At 37.7% G+C, this 23,763-nt stretch overlaps 1 protein-coding gene across 3 annotated transcripts in view; it reads right to left on the reverse strand.

The window, feature by feature from the left end:
- The window catches only part of si:dkeyp-23e4.3 (rho GTPase-activating protein 7), a 171,399-nt gene that overhangs the window by 34,083 nt on the left and 113,553 nt on the right, over positions 1–23,763 (reverse strand). For 2 of the 3 annotated variants that reach the window (XM_028595015.1, XM_028595017.1), the window contains exons 7-13: positions 22,955–23,377; positions 19,749–20,098; positions 18,037–18,213; positions 13,471–13,630; positions 13,137–13,335; positions 11,368–11,581; positions 7,643–7,757 (exon numbers count right to left, since the gene is read on the reverse strand). In XM_028595015.1, coding sequence (XP_028450816.1) covers positions 7,643–7,757; positions 11,368–11,581; positions 13,137–13,335; positions 13,471–13,630; positions 18,037–18,213; positions 19,749–20,098; positions 22,955–23,377 — 1,638 coding nt within the window. The remainder of the gene's footprint in view (positions 1–7,642; positions 7,758–11,367; positions 11,582–13,136; positions 13,336–13,470; positions 13,631–18,036; positions 18,214–19,748; positions 20,099–22,954; positions 23,378–23,763) is intronic. The other variant, XM_028595016.1, reaches the window with a different exon arrangement.

The following is a 23,763-nucleotide window of genomic DNA, read 5'->3' on the forward strand; positions in this document are numbered from 1 at the left end:
TGTTGAACAAAGTCATTAAACAGTCATAGTATAGTATGTCGATATAAGTAATATAAAAGTCATAGTATAGTATGTTGGAAAAAGGTATTAAAAAGTCATAGTATAGTATGACGAACAAAGCCATAAAACAGTCATAGTGTAGTATGACGAAATAAGTCATAGTATAGTATGTCGAAATAAGTCATAATAAAGTCATAGTATAGTATGTCGAAATAAGTCATAGTCATAGTATGTCGAAATAAGTCATAGTATGGTATGTCAAAAATAGTCATGAAAAAGTCATAGTATAGTATGTCAAAAAAAGTGATAGTATTGTATGTCAAAGAAAATAAAAAAAGTCATAGTATGACGAACAAAGTTATAAAAAGTCAAAGTATAGTATGTCAAAGAAACTCATAGTATAGTATGTCGAAAAAGTCATAAAAAAGTCATAGTATAGTATGTCGAACAAAGTCATAAAACAGTCATAGTATAGTATGTCGAAATAAGTCATAGTATAGTATGTTGAAAAAGTCACAAAAAAGTCATAGTATAGTATGTCGAAAAAAGTCATAGTATAGTATGTCGAAAAAAGTCATGAAAAAGTCATTGTATAGTATGTCGAAGAAACTCATAGTATAGTATGTTGAAAAAAGTCATAAAAAAGTCATAGTATAGTATGTCGAAAAAAGGTTTTAAAAAGTCATAGTATAGTATGTTGAAAAAGTCATTAAAAAGTCATAGTATAGTATGTTGAAAAAGCCATAAAAAAGTTATAGTATAGTATGTTCAAAAAGGTTTTAAAAAGTCATAGTATAGTATGTTGAAAAAGTCATAAAAAAGTCATAGTATAGTATGTTGAAAAAGTCATAAAAAGTCATAGTATAGTATGTTAAAAAAGGTTTTAAAAAGTCATAGTAAAAGTATAAAAAAAAAAGTCATGAAAAAAAAAAGTCATAGTATAGTATGTTGAAAAAAGTCATAAAAAAAATCATAGTATAGTATGTTGAAAAAGTCATAGTATAGTATAGTATCGAAAAAACTCATGAAAAAATAGTATAGTATGTCGAAGAAGTCATAGTATAGTATGTTGAAAAAAGTCATAAAAAGTCATAGTATAGTATGTTGAACAAAGTCATAAAACAGTCATAGTATGTTGAAATAAGTCATAGTATAGTATGTTGAAATAAGTCATAGTAAATGTCAAAAAAGTCATAGTATAAAAAGTCATAAAAAAAAAAATAGTATGTTTAAAAAAATAAAAAGTCATAGTATAGTATGTTGAAAAAGGTTTTAAAAAGTCATAGTATAGTATGTTGAAAAAGTCATTAAAAAGTCATAGTATAGTATGTTGAAAAAGTCATAAAAAAGTCATAGTATAGTATGTTGGAAAAAGGTATTAAAAAGTCATAGTATAGTATGACGAACAAAAGTCATAAAAAGTCATAGTGTAGTATGACGAAAAAAAAAGTCATAGTATAGTATGTCGAAAAAGTCATAAAAAAGTCATAGTATAGTATGTTGAAAAAGTCATAGTCATAGTATGTCGAAATAAGTCATAGTATGGTATGTCAAAAATAGTCATGAAAAAGTCATAGTATAGTATGTCAAAAAAAGTGATAGTATTGTATGTCAAAGAAAATAAAAAAAGTCATAGTATGACGAACAAAGTTATAAAAAGTCAAAGTATAGTATGTCAAAGAAACTCATAGTATAGTATGTTGAAAAAGTCATAAAAAAGTCATAATATAGTATGTCGAACAAAGTCATAAAACAGTCATAGTATAGTATGTCGAAATAAGTCATAGTATAGTATGTTGAAAAAGTCACAAAAAAGTCATAGTATAGTATGTCGAAAAAAAGTCATAGTATAGTATGTCGAAAAAAGTCATGAAAAAGTCATTGTATAGTATGTCGAAGAAACTCATAGTATAGTATGTCGAAAAAAGTCATAAAAAAGTCATAGTATAGTATGTCGAAAAAAGGTTTTAAAAAGTCATAGTATAGTATGTTGAAAAAGTCATTAAAAAGTCATAGTATAGTATGTTGAAAAAGCCATAAAAAAGTTATAGTATAGTATGTCAAAAAAAGGTTTTAAAAAAAGTCATAGTAAAAAGTATGAAAAAAGTCATAAAAAGTCAAAGTATAGTATAGTTGTCGAAAAAAGCCATAAAAAAGTTATAGTATAGTATGTCAAAAAAAGGTTTTAAAAAGTCATAGTATCGTATGTTGAAAAAGTCATAAAAAGTCATAGTATAGTATGTTGAAAAAGTCATAAAAAAATCATAGTATAGTATGTTGAAAAAAAGTCATAGTATAGCATGTCGAAAAAACTCATGAAAAAGTCATAGTATAGTATGTCGAAGAAACTCATAGTATAGTATGTTGAAAAAGTCATAAAAAAGTCATAGTATAGTATGTTGAAAAAGTCATAAAACAGTCATAGTATGTTGAAATAAGTCATAGTATAGTATATGTTGAAAATATAAATAGTATAGTATGTCGAAATAAGACATAGTATAGTATGTCGAAATAAGTCATAGTATAGTATGTCGAAATAAGTCATAGTATAGTATGTTGAAAAAAGTCATGAAAAAGTCATAGTATAGTATTTCGAAAAAAGTCATATAAAAGTCATAGTATAGTATGTTGAAAAAAGTCATAAAAGTCATAGTATAGTATGTCGGAAAAAGGTATTAAAAAGTCATAGTATAGTATGTCGGAAAAAGGTATTAAAAAGTCATAGTATAGTATGTCGGAAAAAGGTATTAAAAAGTCATAGTATAGTATGACGAACAAAGTCATAAAACAGTCAAAGTGTAGTATGTCGAAAAAAGTCATACAAAGTCATAGTATAGCATGTCGAAAAAAGTCATGAAAAAGTCATAGTATAGTATTTCGAAATAAGTCATAGTATAGTATGTCAAAAAAAGTCATGAAAAAGTCATAGTATAGTATGTCGAAAAAAGTTATAAAAAGTCATAGTATAGTATGTCGAAGAAACTAATAGTATAGTATGTCGAAAAAAGTCATATAAAAGTCATAGTATAGTATGTCGGGAAAAAGTATTAAAAAGTCATAGTATAGTATGACGAACAAAGTCATAAAACAGTCATAGTATAGTATGTCGAAAAAAGTCATACAAAGTCATAGTATAGTATGTTGAAAAAAAGTCATAGTATAGAAAATGTCATAAAAAAAGTCATAGTATAGTATGTTGAAAAAGTCATAAAAAGTCATAGTATAGTATGTCAAAAAAGTCATAGTATAGTATAGTATGTCGAAAAAATAAAAAGTCATAGTATAGTAGGTTAAAATAAGTCATAGTATAGTATGTTGAAAAAGTCATGAAAAAGTCATAGTATAGTATGTTGAAAAAGTCATAAAAAGTCATAGTATAGTATGTTTGAACAAAAAGTCATAAAACAGTCATAGTATAGTATGTTGAAAAAAAAAAAAGTTATAGCATAGTATTGAAAAAATGAAAAAGTCATAGTATAGTATGTTGAAAAATAAGTCATAGTATAGTAGGTCAAAATAAGTCATAGTATAGTATGTTGAAAAAGTCATGAAAAAGTCATAGTATAGTATGTCGAAAAAAGTCATAGTATAGTATGACGAACAAAGTCATAGTATAGTATGTTGGAAAAAGGTATTAAAAAGTCATAGTATAGTATGTTGAACAAAGTCATTAAACAGTCATAGTATAGTATGTCGATATAAGTAATATAAAAGTCATAGTATAGTATGTTGGAAAAAGGTATTAAAAAGTCATAGTATAGTATGACGAACAAAGCCATAAAACAGTCATAGTGTAGTATGACAAAAAAATTCGTAGTATACTATGTCGAAAAATGTCATACAAAGTCATAGTATAGTATGTCGAAATAAGTCATAGTATAGTATGTCGAAATAAGTCATAATAAAGTCATAGTATAGTATGTCGAAATAAGTCATAGTCATAGTATGTCGAAATAAGTCATAGTATGGTATGTCAAAAATAGTCATGAAAAAGTCATAGTATAGTATGTCAAAAAAAGTGATAGTATTGTATGTCAAAGAAAATAAAAAAAGTCATAGTATGACGAACAAAGTTATAAAAAGTCAAAGTATAGTATGTCGAAGAAACTCATAGTATAGTATGTCGAAAAAGTCATAAAAAAGTCATAGTATAGTATGTCGAACAAAGTCATAAAACAGTCATAGTATAGTATGTCGAAATAAGTCATAGTATAGTATGTCGAAATAAGTCATGAAAAAGTCATAGTATAGTATGTCGAAAAAAGTCATAGTATAGTATGTCAAAAATAGTCATGAAAAAGTCATAGTATAGTATGTCGAAAAAAGTGATAGTATAGTATGTCGAAGAAAATAAAAAAAAGTCATAGTATAGTATGACGAACAAAGTCATAAAACAGTCATAGTATAGTATGTTGAAATAAGTCATAGTATAGTATGTTGGAAAAAGGTATTAAAAAGTCATAGTATAGTATGACGAACAAAGTCATAAAACAGTTATAGTGTAGCATGACGAAAAAAGTCATAAAAAAGTCATAGTATAGTATGTTGAAAAAGTCATAAAAAAGTCATAGTATTGTATGTCGAACAAAGTCATTAAACAGTCATAGTATAGTATGTCGAAATAAGTCATATAAAAGTCATAGTATAGTATGTCGGAAAAAGGTATTAAAAAGTCATAGTATAGTATGACGAACAAAGTCATAAAACAGTCATAGTGTAGTATGACGAAAAAATAGTATACTATGTCGAAAAATGTCATACAAAGTCATAGTATAGTATGTCGAAATAAGTCATAGTATAGTATGTCAAAAAAAGTCATAGTATGGTATGTCAAAAATAGTCATGAAAAAGTGATAGTATAGTATGTCGGAAAAAGGAATTTAAAAGTCATAGTATAGTATGTCGAAAAAAGGTATTAAAAAGTCATATTATAGTATGTCAAAAAAAAGTCATAAAACAGTCATAGTATAGTATGTCGAAATAAGTCATAGTATAGTATGTAGTGATGGCCAAATGAAGTTTCGTGACCCATTTTCTTTATTTTCTGAGCCCACTAGATGGCACTCTTGGTTTTAAGAGAAAGGCCTAAGGCATTGCAATTCAGTGTATTCTCAACCCTTTGTTGAACAGAGAGCTCCATCTAGTGGGCTCAGAAAATAGACAATGCTTCACAAAGCTTCGTTTGGCCATCACTAATAGTATGTCGAAAAAAGTCATAGTATAGCATGATGAACAAAGCCATAAAACAGTCATAGTATAGTATGTCGAAAAAAGTTATAAAAAGTCATAGTATAGTGTTGTGTCAATTCCTGATTACAAGCTATACTGAGCACTCAAGCCTAAATTCACTCAGGGCACTCAAAGCACTCCCAAACTGCAGGGGTCAACCATGCAACCGGAGCTGTTGAAACCAACCTCCAGGAAGTGCTCTTGGGACCATATTAACCGGTGCACCCACAAGCAGTGCATGTGCATGGCATCGAAATGTTTGGTAAAAGTTTACTCGGCTCTCACTCATTCCTGAGAAGAGATACCAATGACCACAGCTCCTGGTCATCCGAAGACGCAACTGGTAGGACAGAATGTGTTGAATTCATGCTTCTATATGCCCTTGTGTTTGGTTGTAACATACAATTTAAATTAAATAGTGAAGACTTTATTAGGTGAACGTAGAACTTGACAGTAACGTTACTCTAATCATGTGTATTGTTGAATTATTAAATGAGTTTAATTATGATATTGATATTCTAATTATTAACTTGCAATGATCCTAGGTTAATCTAAATGACTAAATGATTGTTTGGTTAGGTTTGAGGATTCAGTAACATTTATTTATTCTTATTTTGAGAAAGTAAAATTGAGTCATTTGTAACTAATCCATCGTTTTTGTTTGTGTGTTTTGAAGGTTATCAACCTATTCTGTTCTATCTTTATGACAATAAAAAATCATAAAGTGAACAGTTTTGAGTTGTCCTTTGCGTTCATCAAGGATAAAGCAGTTTTCAAGTTTGGGCAGAGCTGTGGTCAGCCAGAAATCACACATAACTTGACATATAGTATGTCGAAGAAACTCATAGTATAGTATGTCGAGAAAGTCATAAAAAAGTCATAGTATACTATGACGAACAAAGTCATAAAACAGTCATAGTGTAGTATGTCGAAAAAAGTCATGAAAAAGTCATAGTATAGCATGTTGAAAAAACTCATGAAAAAGTCATAGTATAGTATGTCGAAATAAGTCATAGTATAGTATGTCGGAAAAAGGTATTAAAAAGTCATAGCATAGTATGTCGAAGAAACTCATAGTATAGTATGTCGAAAAAGTCATAAAAAAGTCCTTACCCCAAGTGAAGGAGTTCAAGTACCTTGGGGTTTTGTTCGCGAGTGAGGGGACAATGGAGCGGGAGATTGGTCGGAGAATCGGTGCAGCGGGTGCGGTATTACATTCTATTTATCGCACCGTTGTGACGAAAAGAGAGCTGAGCCAGAAGGCAAAGCTCTCAATCTACCGGTCAGTTTTCGTTCCTACCCTCACCTATGGTCATGAAGGCTGGGTCATGACCGAAAGAACGAGATCCAAGGTACAAGCGGCTGAAATGGGTTTCCTCAGGAGGGTGGCTGGCGTCTCCCTTAGAGATAGGGTGAGAAGCTCAGTCATCCGTGAGGAGCTCGGAGTAGAGCCGCTGCTCCTTCACGTCGAAAGGAGCCAGTTGAGGTGGTTCGGGCATCTGGTAAGGATGCCCCTGGGCGCCCCCTAGGGAGGTGTTCAGGCACGTCCAGCTGGGAGGAGGCCTCGGGAAGACCCAGGACTAGGTGGAGGGAGGTCCAGCTGGGAGGAGGCCTCGGGAAGACCCAGGACTAGGTGGAGGATTATATCTCCAACCTGGCCTGGGAACGCCTCAGGATCCCCAGTCGGAGCTGGTTAATGTTGCTCGGGAAAGGGAAGTTTGGGGTCCCCTGCTGGAGCTGCTCCCCCCGCGACCCGACACCGGATAAGCGGACGAAGATGGATGGATGGATGGATGGATGGATAATAGGCTGATTTTGTAATTGTCTTAATGTGACTTTTAAAATTCAGGTCTGAGTCCATGACTACACCAAGATTTCTGGCTTTGTCTGTTGTTTTTAAGTATAGTACGTTGAAAAATGTCATGGTATACTATGTTGAAAAAAGTCATACAAAGTCATAGTATAGTATATTGAAATAAATCATAGTGTAGTATGTCGAAAAAGTTCATGAAATAGTCATAGTATACTATGTTGAAAAAAGTCATAGTATAGTATGTCATAAAAAGTAAAGAAAATTGTCATAGTATATATAGTACGTCAAAAAAAGTTAAAAAAGTCATAGTATGCTATGTCAAACAAAAGGTTTAAAAAGTCATAGTATATGTCATAAAAAGTAAAAAAAAAAGGTCAGAGTATAGTGTGTCATAAAAGGTCATACAAATGTCATAGTATATGTCAGAAAAAGTCAGAAAAAAAAGTCAGTACAGTATGTCAAAGTCAGAAAATAGTAGTATAGCATGTCATAAAAATTATAAAAAGTTTGTCATCATTGACACCATGCCAATAATACATAGAATAAACACAGTGTGCTGTGTAGTTTGTGCCTGCAGATCAGGTTGTCAGTATTCTTTACCTGGAAGAGTCTCTGGGCCTCGGTGATCATGTTGGCCAGGCCCTGGGTGGCAGCCAGGTTCTCACTCAGGTCCCGCTGGTCTGGGCGGCCCAGGCTGTACTTCCTATGACTCGACCTGCAGCAACAACAGGAACAAGGTGGAGGTCACTTTTATTGTCTTGAATTACAGGCAGCAAACGTACTGAATTTTAAGTACAAGTAGATCCGACCAGACAATCTGATTGGTCAGCTAGACATTTAGAACGTGCTCAAATCGGCATTCAGACAGCACACCCAGAGCCATTTGAGCAGACCTGGCGCATCATTTAAAATATCCCTCCGCTATTTCTCTGTCAACATTACGACAACATTAAAAAACTGTTTAAAAACATTTGTATTCACGTAAGTAATGCAGGAACCACATTGGAACACACAAAAGCTCTCCAAATAAACAAGTTATTTGTTACAACGCTCTGAAGTTAACTTGATATGGATGGATCACTGGATATGTTTGGATTAGCTGTGCCGGTGACGGCGCTATATAGAAAATAGCTGCTAAATGTGATTTTCGCGGACGTACAGAAGCTATATCTGTCGATGGAAACATTTAGTTACAACAGGATAGAGCTAGCAAAGCAATTTTGTGTTTATATGTGCGGTAGTTATTCAGTTTGGGAACGATCTCTACAAAGCTAACGTTAGCTTAAGTTAGCTTCTGACTAACAGTTTGGTGTTTATATTTGCTCCACAGCGCTGCGGAGGAGGGTCTGGCTAGTCCACACAGCATTCTGGGATGGGAGAAAAACGTGCTCTGGTTTATTGGCATTTCTTTAAACCAATCACAATCGTCTTGGGTGGCGCTAAGCGTTGGACGCCTCTGCAAAATAGCCTCGGGAAGGAACTTGTTTTGGTGGAACATGTGTACGTTCAAAAGTAGTTTTAGTCGTGCACCAGAAAACTCCGATTGGACAGATAGTCTAGCTAGCTGTCTGGATTTACCCTGCAGAGATCTGAGGAGCAGTTAACCATAGTCCTCACAAATCCACCGCAGTTTAAAATTACAACACAAAGAAAGCGGAAGGTGAGGGACATCGGGCCGAAAAGAGGGACATCCGGCGGAATTTTCTGCGGCATCTGAACAATCCCGGCAGAGGAACGTCGTGGATATAGACTAGATTATAATTCGCCGGATTTGGATTTGGGCACAATATGATGAGAAATGGCATCAAGAACATCAGACAGATGAGGAGGATAGACGGGTGCGTGTGTGTGTGGGTGTGTGGGTGTGTGTGTGTGTGTAAAATGGTAGGAAATGGTAAGAGGGTGTGAAACGTCATGAGTACCCATCACAGCAATGATGGTAGCTTCACACTGCCATCACTGCCAGTCAGTTGAAGCAGAAAGCAAGCAGGAGCTCTGAGTCACGATTACTGCAACTGACAGATTTAGGTTATTTTGGAAAACCTTCAAAACAGGAAGTTGTTTTCCTGGATTTTTATTTGATGTGAAATTCTTCCACAAAATCTTTTGTGTTGTTTTAGTTTTTGATGACTAAGGAAAAGTAAGAAAGGTGAGCTTTTTGACATACCAAACCGCACAGACTCTTGAGCGCTGCAAATTGGGGAAATAAGACACCAGCACTTAAAAACAAACCCAGCTGGTCGGACGAGAAGCTAGACCATTAAAAAAAAAAGTACAATTCTGAGTAACAGTGGGGAGATCTGTCAAGCAGCAACATGAGCAAAAGAGAGCCCAGATTAGATTTTACAGATCTGTGGGAGAACAGCTGCGAGCAGCAGTCGGTTTTCAGAGTTATTGTTCCCACCACAAAGTGTGACGTGATTTCTGACAGGCCGGGACTCTGGCTTCCAGGAGACGGGAGGCACAGAGTGCTGATTTGTCCGTTATGTCATTTCCATCTACTGTACTGTCAGCTTAAAGGGAAAAAAAGGGAAGAGGTGGATATGAAAAGAAGGGAGGAAAGTACAAGGAGCAAGATGTGTAGCGTGACATACAAGAAGAGCAAGTACGAAGGAGGAGAGTTGAACAAATAATGGATGAATCTACTAACAAGTATTGAGTGTGTTTCACAGCCTGATATATCTTCCTCCTCTCATATAAAGAACAGATCAATGAGCCACGCTGTCGAATGAACAAATACACTGTAGCTTATTTTTGGCTCGATTTTATATACACCGCCCTGCTGCCACAAATGCTCACTAATGTGAATTAATCCGCCGCTGAAAATAGTCCCCAACAAATGCACTTTTTCCTCCGGTGTGTGCTTGATCAAAACTGCAGTGACCAGCTGTTTCAAGAAACCTCTGATCATCTTTTATGAAACTATATATTTGTGAGCTTCAAGATTCACGTCTTCAGTAGTAATCAAAAGGGCTCCGAGCTGTGAGCCACAGAAAGGAAGTCAGAAAGCATCGAGAGACAGACTGACACATGTTGACAATAAGAATCCATACAGATCAACATCAGCCTAACCCTTTATGGCCATTAATGTCCATCTCAGTAGTGCAAAAGTGGTGTGTTTGAATGTTTGCCTCCATTGACGATAAAGAAGGTCATGTCATGTATAAATTCTGTGAATGCACTTCTGTACAAACTCTGAGCTCAGATGGAGGGTCTGTAGTCACTGATGGGACAGAGTGTCTCCTAATAACTAAGTTCATATCCTAATAATACAAATCATAAACTGCATTGCCATTATCAACATTCTCCCATTTCTAACTGTCTGCCAAGTAGGATTCTGAGTTAAATAGCAGATAGAAAATAGCTTTCATATCAGGGAGTGCAGTTGAGCCCAGGTGGAGATTGGTGGAGGTTATGTAATGTGCTCTTTGTGTAAACTGTGCTGACAGCTTTTCATTACAAAGAGAAGGTATGAGTGTAACAGCTGGATTCCATCCAAAGGCAATATCATTTGTGAGAGCTGAGAACTTTGGAAACATGACGTCAAAGTGAGGAGGAAGCACCTAATTGGCATCCTGCTGTGGGTAACAGCTAACACACACATTCAGACATACATGCATGCAAAAACCCAAAGGTGAAGTCAGGATCTGAAGCTAATTCTGAGATTTAAACGGAAACCATGAAAAAGTCACTGCCTGAAGCCAAAACTAAGTATAGGCCTACTGAAAGAAAGTGGTATCTTCCAGGCAGCAGTTGGTTTGAATTATTTTCAGTTCATCATAAAACCCACTTTGGAGCTATTTTAAACTTGCTTATGGTCATCAATCTGAACCAGTAAGCACTGAGCTATCTTGTGAGATGAAATATCACAAACATCAATTTGCAGTTAATGAGCTAATATTTGAATTGTTATGATCTCCATTTTATATTACAAAACCAAAATCTAATTAAATCGAGACAGAGTGGACTCCACACCTAACAGCAGGTCTTATGTAACAGCTGTTAAGACTTACGCAACTGTGACAATGTGTGTCAGACACCACACACCCTCCATTCATTTCCATTCTTTATTGAGAAGGTGTGTGCTGTAAATAAATTCTTAATTTGAAAAAAATATAAACAACTTTAAGTGTAACTGAAGCTATAACTGATGCAGGGAATTCTCGTGTTGCCTAGTCTATATATCGACAACGTTCCACTTCAGGGATGTCCCTCTTTTTAAGTCGGATGTCCGTCACCTTTCGATTTCTTTGTGTTGGAATTTTGAACTCCGGTGGATTTATGAGGACTATGGTTAACAGTCGGTGTCTGTGGTCTTAGCTCACCTGGCTGTGTTAGCGTCTCTCTTCAGGGTGTTGAGGTGGAACAGCGACGGCGCCAGGCAAACCGCAATGTTGGTTGGAGTCATTTGGTTCTCATCCACGCAGGCCACAACGTCCCGCAGGAAGAACAGCAGCGTTTGCAGGGCCACCCTGTTCTCGTCAGGAAGCAGCAGGATGGCCGCCTGAGCAGCAACTAGCTGCTGATCCTTGGGAAAATCTGCAAGCAGAAAGCTTACCTCTTCATATTTTAGAAAATAAAGCCAACTCAATGCTCAACGCAATGGATTATCTTTCTCCTGCAAGAATACAATCACTGTAAATTCATCTTCATGGTATTCTGAAATGAAATGCCGGAACTTAATTTAAAAACTAATTGTGTGTTTGGAACAAAGGGATTATAGTGGTTAAAATGGGTAAAACCACCAGTATGGTATAGAATTTAACAGCTCAAGCTCCAAAATTAGCTAACATTATTTATCCAGACTGGATATGAATAGAGTGTCAATGTGTCACAGCTACTATGATAAAATGTGTGCTAATGACTGGATGCTAACATGCTGATGCTAAATGTCAGCAGGATTCTCATACACAGCATTAGCATTTTAGCTTGCTAATGTGTAGCCTATGTTAGATTGTCAATTTGCGTTCAGACTGAATGCAAAGCGAATTGGTGGCATTATTGCATATTAAGTCTATACATCTGCAGTGGTTCAAATTGAGGGAAGAGTGTGCGTTTATGATTTGTTTTTTACTCCAGTTCATAGGCGAATGGAAACAAGAAAGGGAGAGAAATGGAGAACCTGGTAAGATTTCACAGTGGTGTGTTCATTGCTAGCTAGCTTCACAAGAGTCAAATTCGCACAAATAGTGATTATTTGCCTCACATTTAGTCTTAATACACCTAATAGTGCTAATATGCTAATGTTTATCATGTACAGAAACGCATGGTGGTTGGTAACACGTGTTAGCTTTATCAGCATAGCATGCTTATCTGTAAACATGCTAACATGTTTTTGGAAAGCATTACTTATAACAGAACTGAGACGCCCCAACTCAGAGTCATTTCCTGTGTCTGTGTCAGGTGGGTTTCTCCACCGTCACGCCTCTTTAGGATACTAGCGGCAGGTCCTGAGACAAATCGGGGGAAAAAAAACTTTGTTTGAGACCTGTTTCGGTCTCAGGAACAAACTCTTTTGAGAGCTGGCAACACAGATACGCTAACATCAACTAACGTTTGTCAACAACTCACTTTCGTGAGGCTAAATATGTCTTTTAGCTGTGTGTATATCCAATGTTAGCAAAAGAATTTGCAATAAATTACACAAAAATTACTTTTCATCCATCCACACGACATTAACTAAACTTCAAACAAGGTCCGCGCCCATTTAGGAGACAGGAAGTGTGTGGTGTAGCGTCTTTAAGTATAGAGAATCTTACACTACTAATAGCATGTTAGTATTTAGCAATTAATAGCTACATCTTAGCATGTTAGCATACTGATCTGTTGGCGGCACAAGAGGAAAAGAGTCAGGGGGGTCACTTAAGTCATTAGGATTCACCACCAGAAATTGTGACAGTCGTATAGTCAACATTTCTTTAAACTGGAACAAAGACTTCGTTTTTTTTATTAGTATTTTCCTTTAGTTTTCTGTTGGAGGTGTTTTAATCAAACTGCTTAATGGTAGATTACAAAGTTAGCAATCAAATTCAAACAAGTAGAAAGGTTATCTTCTCAATGCTGGCCACATATGATAACGGTAGTAATTGCTCACATTGGTAAATGTGGAGGAAGGACTCGCTGAGTTTGCTGGTGAAGATGGGTTCGGGCAGGTCTCTGAAGTACTGCTTCACCATGTCTGCCACGTCAAAGGCAGACTGACCCTCGAACGAAACGCCGCCTGGGTCCGACTCCACCAGCTCGCGGAGGTACTGGATACGAGACTTCACCCCGGACTTACGGAAAAGACCCACCTGAGAGAGAACAGACCGGATGCCTCAAAATGATTTCATTAAATCTTTGAAGTTACTCTGTATCGTGTCCAACAGCGCCTTTTCTAGTGTTTCTAAAATCACTGCAGGCCTCTTGTGGCCTTTTGGCTGCATTACCTGGTCCAAACACTCAGCCCTCAGGTAGACCAGTGCTCTGAGGATGCTGGGAGGAAGTGGCTCTCCTGTCTGCTGGACGCTGAGGAGCAGAGGAACCCCAAAAACTCGCCGGCCTTTCACCTCCATCACCTTGGTCTTCCTCGGCGACTTGGGAACAGTCCTGCAGGCGACAGACCATTAGATCCTTCCATTTTTAAGAAAACAATCAAACGGCATGGAATAGTTATGTTATATTGCAAAGTTATCAAAAATTGTTTTGTAAATATACTGGGAATTTGTAATCTCAACCAGTCAAGTGTAAGTGTACTTGGCTTCTGTTAGATATGTTTCCTTTTAAAGGAATAGGCAAATAAACGTTTTTTGATTACATAAGTCCCCAGTGATCTCTAAAATGTGTGCGCCATTCAAATCTGCTCTGCAGGAAATATCTGCAGGCATTGAGAAAACTATGGCCGCTGATGAAAGCGATTGGACTTTCAGAAGGACTGTGTTGAAGTTTGTTCATGTTTCTGAACTGATATCAGCGACCTTTTGACCAAATACAAGTCACTGATTTTTTTTCTTTTCTATTCTATTTCTATACTAATGTTCCAGATGCAGTGGGACCCCAGAACTCCTGGACTCAACTTCTTTTTCTTTCTTTGGCTGAATTAGTTTTCCAACTTTCTTTAAGTTTCTAAATGCTAGGGTCAAGTGCACTCTGTGTATAATTGCAAGCTTGTAATAGCAATGTTCAAAACAGGAGAAATCCAAAGTACTCCAACATCATTAATGTAACCCCTTCTCTACTTTGTATAAAGAACATGCCAGCCCCTCTTTCGCTGAAGTACACACTCACAAAGAAGAAAAAATTTAATCATACATGCACTCTAAATGCTTTTTAGCTCTGTTCATCCATCTGTTTTTTTCAACTTAAATATAAGCAGCCCCTGGAAACAAACTGTCTTCTTAAGAAAAAGTGCCTCAGAGTATGTGCCGTCCCAATTAGCAGTTAATTGCTGTATTTGTAATCGTCTTGCACTCACTTTGGCATCAGGGAAAAAGAAACATTCAAATGAAAAGACTTGGAACTAATTGTTGAAGCCTGAGGAGATTCATTTGACTTTTTTAGCACTTGGCCTGACGGTGCTGTGGCGACAGAGCATACACGTACAGGTTTTGACTCCCTGAGTGTGCAGTTACTGTTGAGCTGTGGCAGTTTTGGTCCGCCTTTCCATCTTATTATTTCGGATCCAGCCCTATTTCTACATGGACAAGATATCAGGTGTACCAGCACAAATCTGACTAGGTTTCTCTTAAAGCAGTAGTTTGACATTTTGGGAAATATGCTTATTTGGTTTCTGGTGAAGAGTTAGTGACAAGATTGATACCACTCTCATGTCTGAACGTAGAATCAATCGTCTTATCTAAGGCCCTGTTTACATGACAATGCACAAGGGTGAAAACAACAAAATATTTGATTGGGGCTTAAAAACGCAAAAAAGTCAAACTACCCTCCAGAGTGGAAATCTTAAAAACGCTCTATTGTCATGTTCCCGTCTAAAGAGTGAAAACGCAAAAGTCTGCTCCGATCTCTTTCTGGTGTGGATATGACGTCCTTCCAGGTACAGGATACTGCTGAAGAAATTGGGTCCATATGTCTATATCTTTTGACTGGCAGGACTCCCAGTCCGCGCCCTATTGTGCCTTTGTGGCTTTGTAATCTAAGGTTGTTTGGAGGAATAACTCCACCTCCTCGTCTGTCCAGACAAAGTTGTCAGCTTTTGTTGTTCGCTTCTCCATGTTTTGGTTTGGAGCTACTAGGGAGAGAAGTAGAAGGAAGGTTCTGCTTCACACTACCACCTAGCCGCCTGGTGTGCATACTACATCGAATTTCACACCATATGCACGCAGATTTCCCCCCCGAAACGCTTGTCTAAACGCAGAATAAAAAGTGAGAACGCAACGCAACTTTTGTGTTTTCTCTTCAGATTGCTTCCATCTAAACATAGCCTAACTAACCAGAGTTTTCTTAAGGCACATCAGTTTCAACTTCAGCGTGTTACCAGCGAGATGACATTGGCTTGAAGTAATTTGTATTTCAAGACTAATGCCGACTAACAAAAACAACTCTAAACAAAGTAATAAGACTTGCCTGAACTTAACATATTTTGTCCGATGCTGTGTCTAAAATGTATTATCGGATGTATTAATGTCACATAATCCAGTTTGAGGTGAAGGAACATGATGTTGAATCATTTGTGTAAGAACAAGTCATTTGCAGTTCATGAGTTTATGCTCATTAAAAAGGTTTTGCTTTAATTTGATATTTTCTTCCATTTTCCCGTAGAGGAAAACCTAATTTTAAACTGCCATAATTTCTTCTCAATTTGCTTCCTTCCATAAGATGTATTAAAGTGTAATATCTGTAAAAGGGAGCAGTTTGAAATGCTACAGGAAGCCTGAACTACAGGAAGCCTCGCTGATGCTGTTCAACCTGCTGCCACAGAGCGACTGTTTTTTCTAAACCCCCACCCCCAAACACATGTTTGATGCTGAAAATGAAAGACGAATATCTGTGAGGAGTAATTTCAGGAGGGGTTTTTTGTTCAATGCTCAGTTCATTCATATTCAGCCGTATCTCATTGAGCATAACAGCCCTGGCAAAAATCTAATTGGTTTTCTACCAAAGCATAAAACAAGCAGGTAATGTGTTTCCTCAGCACACATAATAAAAAACAAATGTTCAGCAGAGTAAACAAGCAGAATATTTGTATGTTTTATTATTCTTAAAAATGAATTTGTCTCAATTTTGCATGAAGGCTTATTCCAAAAACATGGTGTAGGAGGCAAAACACTGATCTCATTAAATCCCCATGTATGTCAATAAAAAGTGCAGTGAAAACATCCTACATTTTAAACAAGAACAAGGGTTTGAAGTCCACACTTCTTATACCAAATATTCTTGTTCCCTTCTTTGTCCTACCGCTACTACTGTCCCTTAGGGCTTGCCGTAACCGTCACCACCTCAATGAGGACATTACAAACAGAATGACAGGAACTTACACTGTTGCTAACCCATACACAAACTGTATAAAAGAAGTGGACGTAGCCTCCCGGTCTGAAAAGTGAAGCCAATCAGAAAGTTTCAATTGGTTGCAAAAAAAAAAGTCTGGTTATTTAGAAAGTCAATGCAAAAATGAGCCCACTTCTCACTTGATTTATTACCTCAATAAACATTTTCATAATCAGTTTGTGGTCTCAATCGCTAGTTTTAAGGCGTCTTCGATACAGCATGATGTTCATTATGTAATTCATCGTCCCATTTATTTTAAAATAGAGGATAAAGAAGGCGATGATTTAGGGGCGTGGCTACACTCAGACCTGTCAATCATGACAGAGGCTTAGCAATGTTAACCATGGCACTGTAGACATTGAAATAGACCTGAACTTGTCTTTGGGTGTCGTCCGTGTTTACATCTGAAAAAAACCCTCTAACTGTGTTTTCAGGTCATGAACGTTAATTGGAACATTCGGTTGCCTAAAAATGTCTTGGCGTTCCGTTGTACTAGAAGATTGTTCAAGTCCATTTTATTTCAAGCCTGCTGTACACCAGCCAAAAAATTATCCCAATTAATATCACAGTTAACATGAATTACGGACGCAATTAGACAACCAAGCTAGCTAGGTAGCACCAGCGTCAGCTCATAACTTCATCCAAAAAAGGGGATATCTGGCCCCAAAAAAATAGGATGGCCATAATGCCAAACTCAAGGCTTCCACAAAGCAATGGGTGACTTCACGGTGACTTCGTCCACTTCTTTTATACTCTATGTTCCAACCAAGTAAGCATTTAATAGATAATTCCAGTTAATTTCAACCTGGGGTATTTCCTATAAATGTAGCTGTTGTGGCTCTATGGCTTGTGCTACCTCTGTTGCAAAGATTCTGTCAAACGAGGACCAGTTTTTAAACAATTTCAGAATGTTTTTCTGTGCGAGGACATCGCTCACTCTTTGGCACTGACTTTGACCAACCTTCTGTACATTGGGATATATGAGATACTTGCTAGGAGAGTGAGAAAGAAATGAGATTAAGCGAGAAAAAGACAGGAGAACAGAGACACAGTGTGACCTTATGAGAAAATGTAGTCCAAAATAACCCACAATGCCTGAGCAGTTAACCAGCGAGCAGAAAGGATGTCGGAACCAAGCTTTACTGTGATTTCACAGGAATACAGACACAAGGTGAAGCGCTCCTCGCTGTATTTATTCTTTTGGAAAGGAGTTTATTCCTCTCGAAGCATGTTGTTTTTTGTTGAAGCCAAGGCAAGGTTGCATGCGAGCCATGAATAATGAATGAATTTTCTAAATAGGCTGCCTGAAATATTTACCCTCCGCCCGCCCACCCACATGCCCTCCTTTCCACAGTTGTTTCCTTGAAGAAGTTTCTCCATGCAGTTGTGCAGGAGCAAAGAATCCAGGAATCAAGTTTAGTTTCTAACCTTCCCACACCTCTGCTCCACCCTCACATTTATTTTGAAGCATGAAATTACCCAAAGAACCCTCGGTCCTGTACACTTCTTACCAGTTCCAGCCCTGCTTGCTGGACGGTGAGTACTTGTCCATCAGAGCGGTGAGTTTGAGCAGGGAGTGTTTCTGCAGCAGGAGGAACTGGGACACAGACTGGTTCTCCACTCCTGAACTGGTAAGCAGGGAGGGCAGGCTCTGCTCGCTGGACCATCGCAGCTGCTGGCTCACTCTGCTGGACAGTGAGAACAGATAAATACACACATGACATCATAGACACAAACATGCCCAGACACAACACGAAAAATGCCAGTTTATAACATTTTACAATCATAAGAACATTCTCTGAGTGTCGGAGTTACACATTCATACTAAACGACAATACGTGTTTTTACTGGGATCTAATTACATAACATTTTAAGCTACTAAATTGAAATTATCGTTATCTCATCAGTTCGGAGCCCTCGCATTTGGTGAAACAAACCAATCAGACAGAAAAACTTTGTGTTATGATCTATTTGGATACCCTAATAAAACGTACTACGTTAAAGTACTGCATGTCGCCATGCTAGCGGTCACATGAGTCTGCAACCAGAAAATAAAATTCTAAAGTTTGTCCGGAGGTTGACACCAAAGGAGAGTTGTACAAGGGTTAATCATTGTGACCATTTTAGATAATTTCAGCTCTACATTGTCGGACTATCAGCTGTATTCAAACTCATCTGTGCTTATAGAAAGTTAGCATTAGAATACAAATGTCAGTATTCAGTTCAAAGCACAACAAATTTGAGCTTGCAGCCTTAATGTTAGCATTACATGCTTACAGATAGCACAGCTACTGGATGGCAATTTAGCACACAGCATTTAACATGTCGGCATACTAACATTTAACAGATAGTTAACATGCTAATATGTATGCTTGTCTTGCAGATTTGGTTTTACTTCAAGCAGGTAGGCCTGTACGTATATCAATGTTAACATTTAGCTAAAAGCTATAATTAGCAGTTAGCATGTAAATACGCATGTTAACAACTAGTGGATGTTAAAATTGTGATGTTTAGAATGTAACATTACGTATTTTAGCTTGTTAAACTGTTACTATGCTAATGTTAGCCTCTTGGTAACTTGCTTACCTTAGCCTGCCTATTAGCATGCTATGTTAGCATTAATCTCAGTGTACACAGTGTACAGTTGATGGGAATTAGGTCATTAGCAGGTTCAGAGACAAAACAAGTGCATATAGCGCACATTCAGACACACATAATTGGACACCTATATTTAAACTAAGCCAGTAAACCATACACAGAGCACAAAGAGAGAGAAAGCAGCGTCAATCAGCACACACGGGTGATGTGGCTGACTTTACATTACAGGAGAGGCCTGACAGCTTTTTATTTTTCCATATCTGAGAACAAATATGCAACAAAAAAGACATAAAAGCAGCACTATAAAGAGGCAATCAAAACTATTCACCTTGAGGTTACAGCTTTTATCTTAGTTGCTTATGATAACACTTTTTTACTTTGGATGATGCCTGAGGGAATTCATTCCTATAATTTGTGTCCACCTGGACACAAAGGCTTAAATATTTGCACATGTCCAGGGTAACTCAAAGTGTCCAATCATTTGTTTGTATTTCTTCAACCCAAATTTGATGTTGATCAATATTTGAAAAAAAAGAGGGGGAACTTAAATGTCACTTTCGTTCTATATATAAAACTTTTTATTATTTAATTGCAGTTTTCATCATTTCACTTGAAGCTTTCTCACCTGTTCCTGGGTGTTGTTGATCTGGTCTTTGGCTCCTCTCCGTTCACGGTTACCTCCTCATGACTCTTCACCTCCTCATCCTCCTCTTCCTCTTCCGTCTCCTCCGGGTGCTGCACGTCCAGGTGGATGTGGCTGGGGGAGGAGGGGCAGGGGGAGGCGGCTGATGAGCTGTGAGCAGGCGAGTCCTGGGAGAAAGGAGAGGAAGGCGAGGAGGAGGAGGAACCTCTCTGACTGTCGTCCTCAGATAGGTTTTCGGACCAGGTGGAGACGAGTTGTTGGAGGTCGCCGATCCGCTCCAGAACGCTGTCCAGAGCCGAGAAAACGTCTTCCCCTGCCAACAATCGACTCACCTAAGAGGACGAAGGAAAAAATCACTTCAGTACAATAAACTAAAACTAGAATTATGACGTTTTTCAATTACCACAGACATTACATGTCATTTAGCTGATGCTTTCTATCCAAAGCGACTTCCAATTGCTACATAGGTCAGAGGTCGCACGGCTCTGGGTGTCTTGCTCAGGGACACATTAGTTGATGTATCACAGTGGGAATTGAACCCAGATCTCCCACACCATAGGTATGTGTCATATCCACTGTGCCATCACCACCACTAAGACATAGTTGTTGGCCATTGCTTTAAGGACTAAATGGCAACATAACATTAGTTATGGGCTTCTCAAAATCAAGGGAAAAAACAGTGTCTGTGAGGAGTTCAAGTTCAAGTTACTTTATTTGTCTCCCAATGGGGCAATTTGTGATGCAGCAGATAATATCTATGGTTCTTTATAGAATTAAAAAGTAAAATGGCAATCTGTTGGTTCTGAGTTTTGGGAGTTTAAAGCGTGATCCAGATGGCAACATCTGAAATTCAGCATGTAAGGGATGAGAACTATCTGACATTCAACCCTTCTTAGTAACTGAATCTGAGCTGCTATTCTGTTCCCTCACTATATTGTTGATAAAGGTAGACATTTATTCTCGTTAGTTTTCTTTATTTTAAGTTCCTACATCAATTAAAGTTTGATTTTGTTTGGATGAATGTTAGTTTCTGGATGATGTAACTCATCTGATTGGCCAGCTTGAACTGGAGAGGCGGGCTCTAATCCTACAGTGGTGCTCATAAGTTTATGAACCCATGCTAAAGTTGACTAAAAAGAGGAATAAAAAAAATCAGCTTTTGGAAATTGATCTAAATGCCTTAATTAAAATCCAAATTTTAAGGACACCAATATTTCTTTGTGAATAAATAATGTATCGTAAATAAATAAATGTTTTTCCTTAAAATACAGGGTGCATAAGTATACACACCCCTATGTTAAATTCCCATAGAGGCAGGCAGATTTTTATTTTTAAAGGCCAGTTATTTCATGGATCCAGGAATTAAAATAGCCCCACATCATCACATACCCTTTACCAAACCTAGAGATTGGCATTGGGTCATCTCTCAATGCAAATCAAACCATCTATATAGGCTAACTGAAATAAAACTATGCCAATCTCTAGGTATGGTGAGGGGTATGTGATGATGTGGGGGGGCTATTTTAATTCCAAAGGCCAAGGGACCTTTATCAGGATTCATAGTATAGAAATAAAAGTCTGCCCAGTTTTCCCAGTAAACCTTCCTGCCAGCGTGATGTTTTATCTGCTTCATGGTTCCTCTGAGCTACAACACACCTCACCTTGCAACAGTGTCATTAAAAAACACTGTTTTTTTTTACAGTACTTTTTTACTTTCTCGTCAGTTGACTTATTCAGCAGATTTTAGGATTTAGCAAATTAAGGATTTCATTGCCATAGATCAGGTTTGGAGGAAAGGTATTACTCAATTTCTCCACGGATCAGAAGTTAAAAAAAGAAAGAAAAAAACTGGTTTATTAAGAGCCATTACCTAATGACTTCTATAATATTTTATGTCAACTTTTACTTCCGTGGCTGCCATATTTTTGTCACAGAGGGTTCCAACTTTATTCCAAATGGCTCCTCTTCTACTTTAGAAAGAAACTTTCTGAAGCAAGATGATTCATTTTAACTGGTTATTGTAGTTTTAATCTAAAACAAAATGTGATAGGAGCACTCACAAAATTATTTCTGGCATTATGGGAAAACTCCATTTGGAGCTTAGCTTAGTTTAGCAGAATCAATATGCTGGACTGAATGATAGACTTTATTTTAGACTTTTATGACTAAGAGGGGCAGGAGAGGAGAAGGAGAGCCAATGAGTGAGAGAGAGAGAGAGAGAGAGAGAGAGAGAGAGAGAGAGAGAGACCCCCCTCTGTTGACTGTTTTATTTTTGATATTTATTAATATGTATTTGATTCTCTATCTAAAACCTTTCCTAAAGGAGACATATGGCCGAATTGTACAGCCTTGTTACACAAAATAACCATAATGTTTGTGCATGTTGATCCCTAACCGTGACTCAGCAATTACCTCACCAGGTGTTTATCACTTTCTTTCTGACCCTTTCTGTCATTTTGGAACACATTTCTCCATCCACAAAGTCACAGCCAGGTGACACACACACACACACACACACACACACACACACACACACACACACACACACACACACACACACACACACACACACACACACACACACACACACACACACACACACACACACACACATTAGATGCAATAGCTAATCAGAAAACTGGATTAAAGAACACAAACTGTCAAGGCCTGGATGCTTTACAGGAAGCCAGTGCGTTTGGGAATCTGAACGGGAGGGGGGCCTGATGTTATCTACCAGAGCAAATGAAACATGAGCTGGCAGATTCGTCTGGTTCCCAGGCTATACTTTCAAACCTCCACACGCCGGCGTAAAGTGGACGACATTGTCAAATTATTTCGGCTAGTTGCAAAAACAAGGACGCATCCCCCAGGATTCTGCAAGTCGGAAAAGGGGTTTCAAACGCTGTCTTAAATCTGACAAACACTGTGTTTAAAGCACACTGAGGCCTTTAATATTAAATGTATGCCAGGCAGCCTAGTACCAGAGGAGTAACAGTCTTTGGAACCGTGCAGTAATAATGTGACTATGCAATTCTGCAATACTGTAAATACATTTGACTATTTATTCACTTTACCTATATTTGTTTGTTTATCCCTTGGTGCTGTAACATTGTGCATTTCCCTGTTGTGAGATTACAGTAATAAAAGGATATTGAATCTTGAATCTTGAATCTTAAATCTGGACCCACCTCTGACTCCTCACCCATCCGTTCTGCATCGCTGCCACTTCCGCCACTGCCGCCCTCGCTTTCAGACAGCTGCTGGTCGTCGGGCACGTTGTCGTAGATACTCATCCGATGATCCAGCACACGAAGCGGACTGGGGACTCCGACGTCACAGGAAGAAGACGACGACGAGGGGTCCTGGTCACCAGTGGCCAGCGATGACGTGCCGCGTGGACAGTGGTCTCGCTTTCCGCGGTAACCGTGGAAGCTCCCGGTCCTCCAGTTGACTGAGGTGTTGTCAATGATGGGGGACAGGATGGTGTGTTTGTGTGCGAGAGAGGTGGGGAAGGTCCCTGGTTTGTGTCCGTGGGGGATCTGGAAGACCAGACCATCACTGCTGCTGCTGCTGGTGTTGCTGTTGTTGTTGTTGATCTGGTTCCTGTAGTCCTAAGAGGGTGAACAGACGGATGAGTGAAGGTTCAAACGAAAGAAATTAAAAAGATAAACTTAGGGCTGGGTACCAAATTCAATACTTTTTATGTAAGTAGTATTGAGTGTAAGAGCCAATGAGTGCCCTTGATATAAATAGGAACCAATGGTTTTGACCACACGCACACACAAGATAAGGTATTTTGGTATGAAAACCCTCATTTTTTATTTAACTAAGTATCCTGTATAATAATTACTATCTGGAATCTATAGCAAAGCAAACTGCTTGAACATCGGTTGGAAATACAGTGAGAAATTATGATATGAATCTGCCTTGATAGACACGCTAATTAGCTGAAATTAGGTCGGAGAGACACGAGTGTAACTTGTATGGTGCAACATAA

The sequence above is a fragment of the Perca flavescens genome, chromosome 13 (assembly GCF_004354835.1).
Source record: "Perca flavescens isolate YP-PL-M2 chromosome 13, PFLA_1.0, whole genome shotgun sequence".
In the NCBI taxonomy this organism is placed as follows: domain Eukaryota; kingdom Metazoa; phylum Chordata; class Actinopteri; order Perciformes; family Percidae; genus Perca; species Perca flavescens.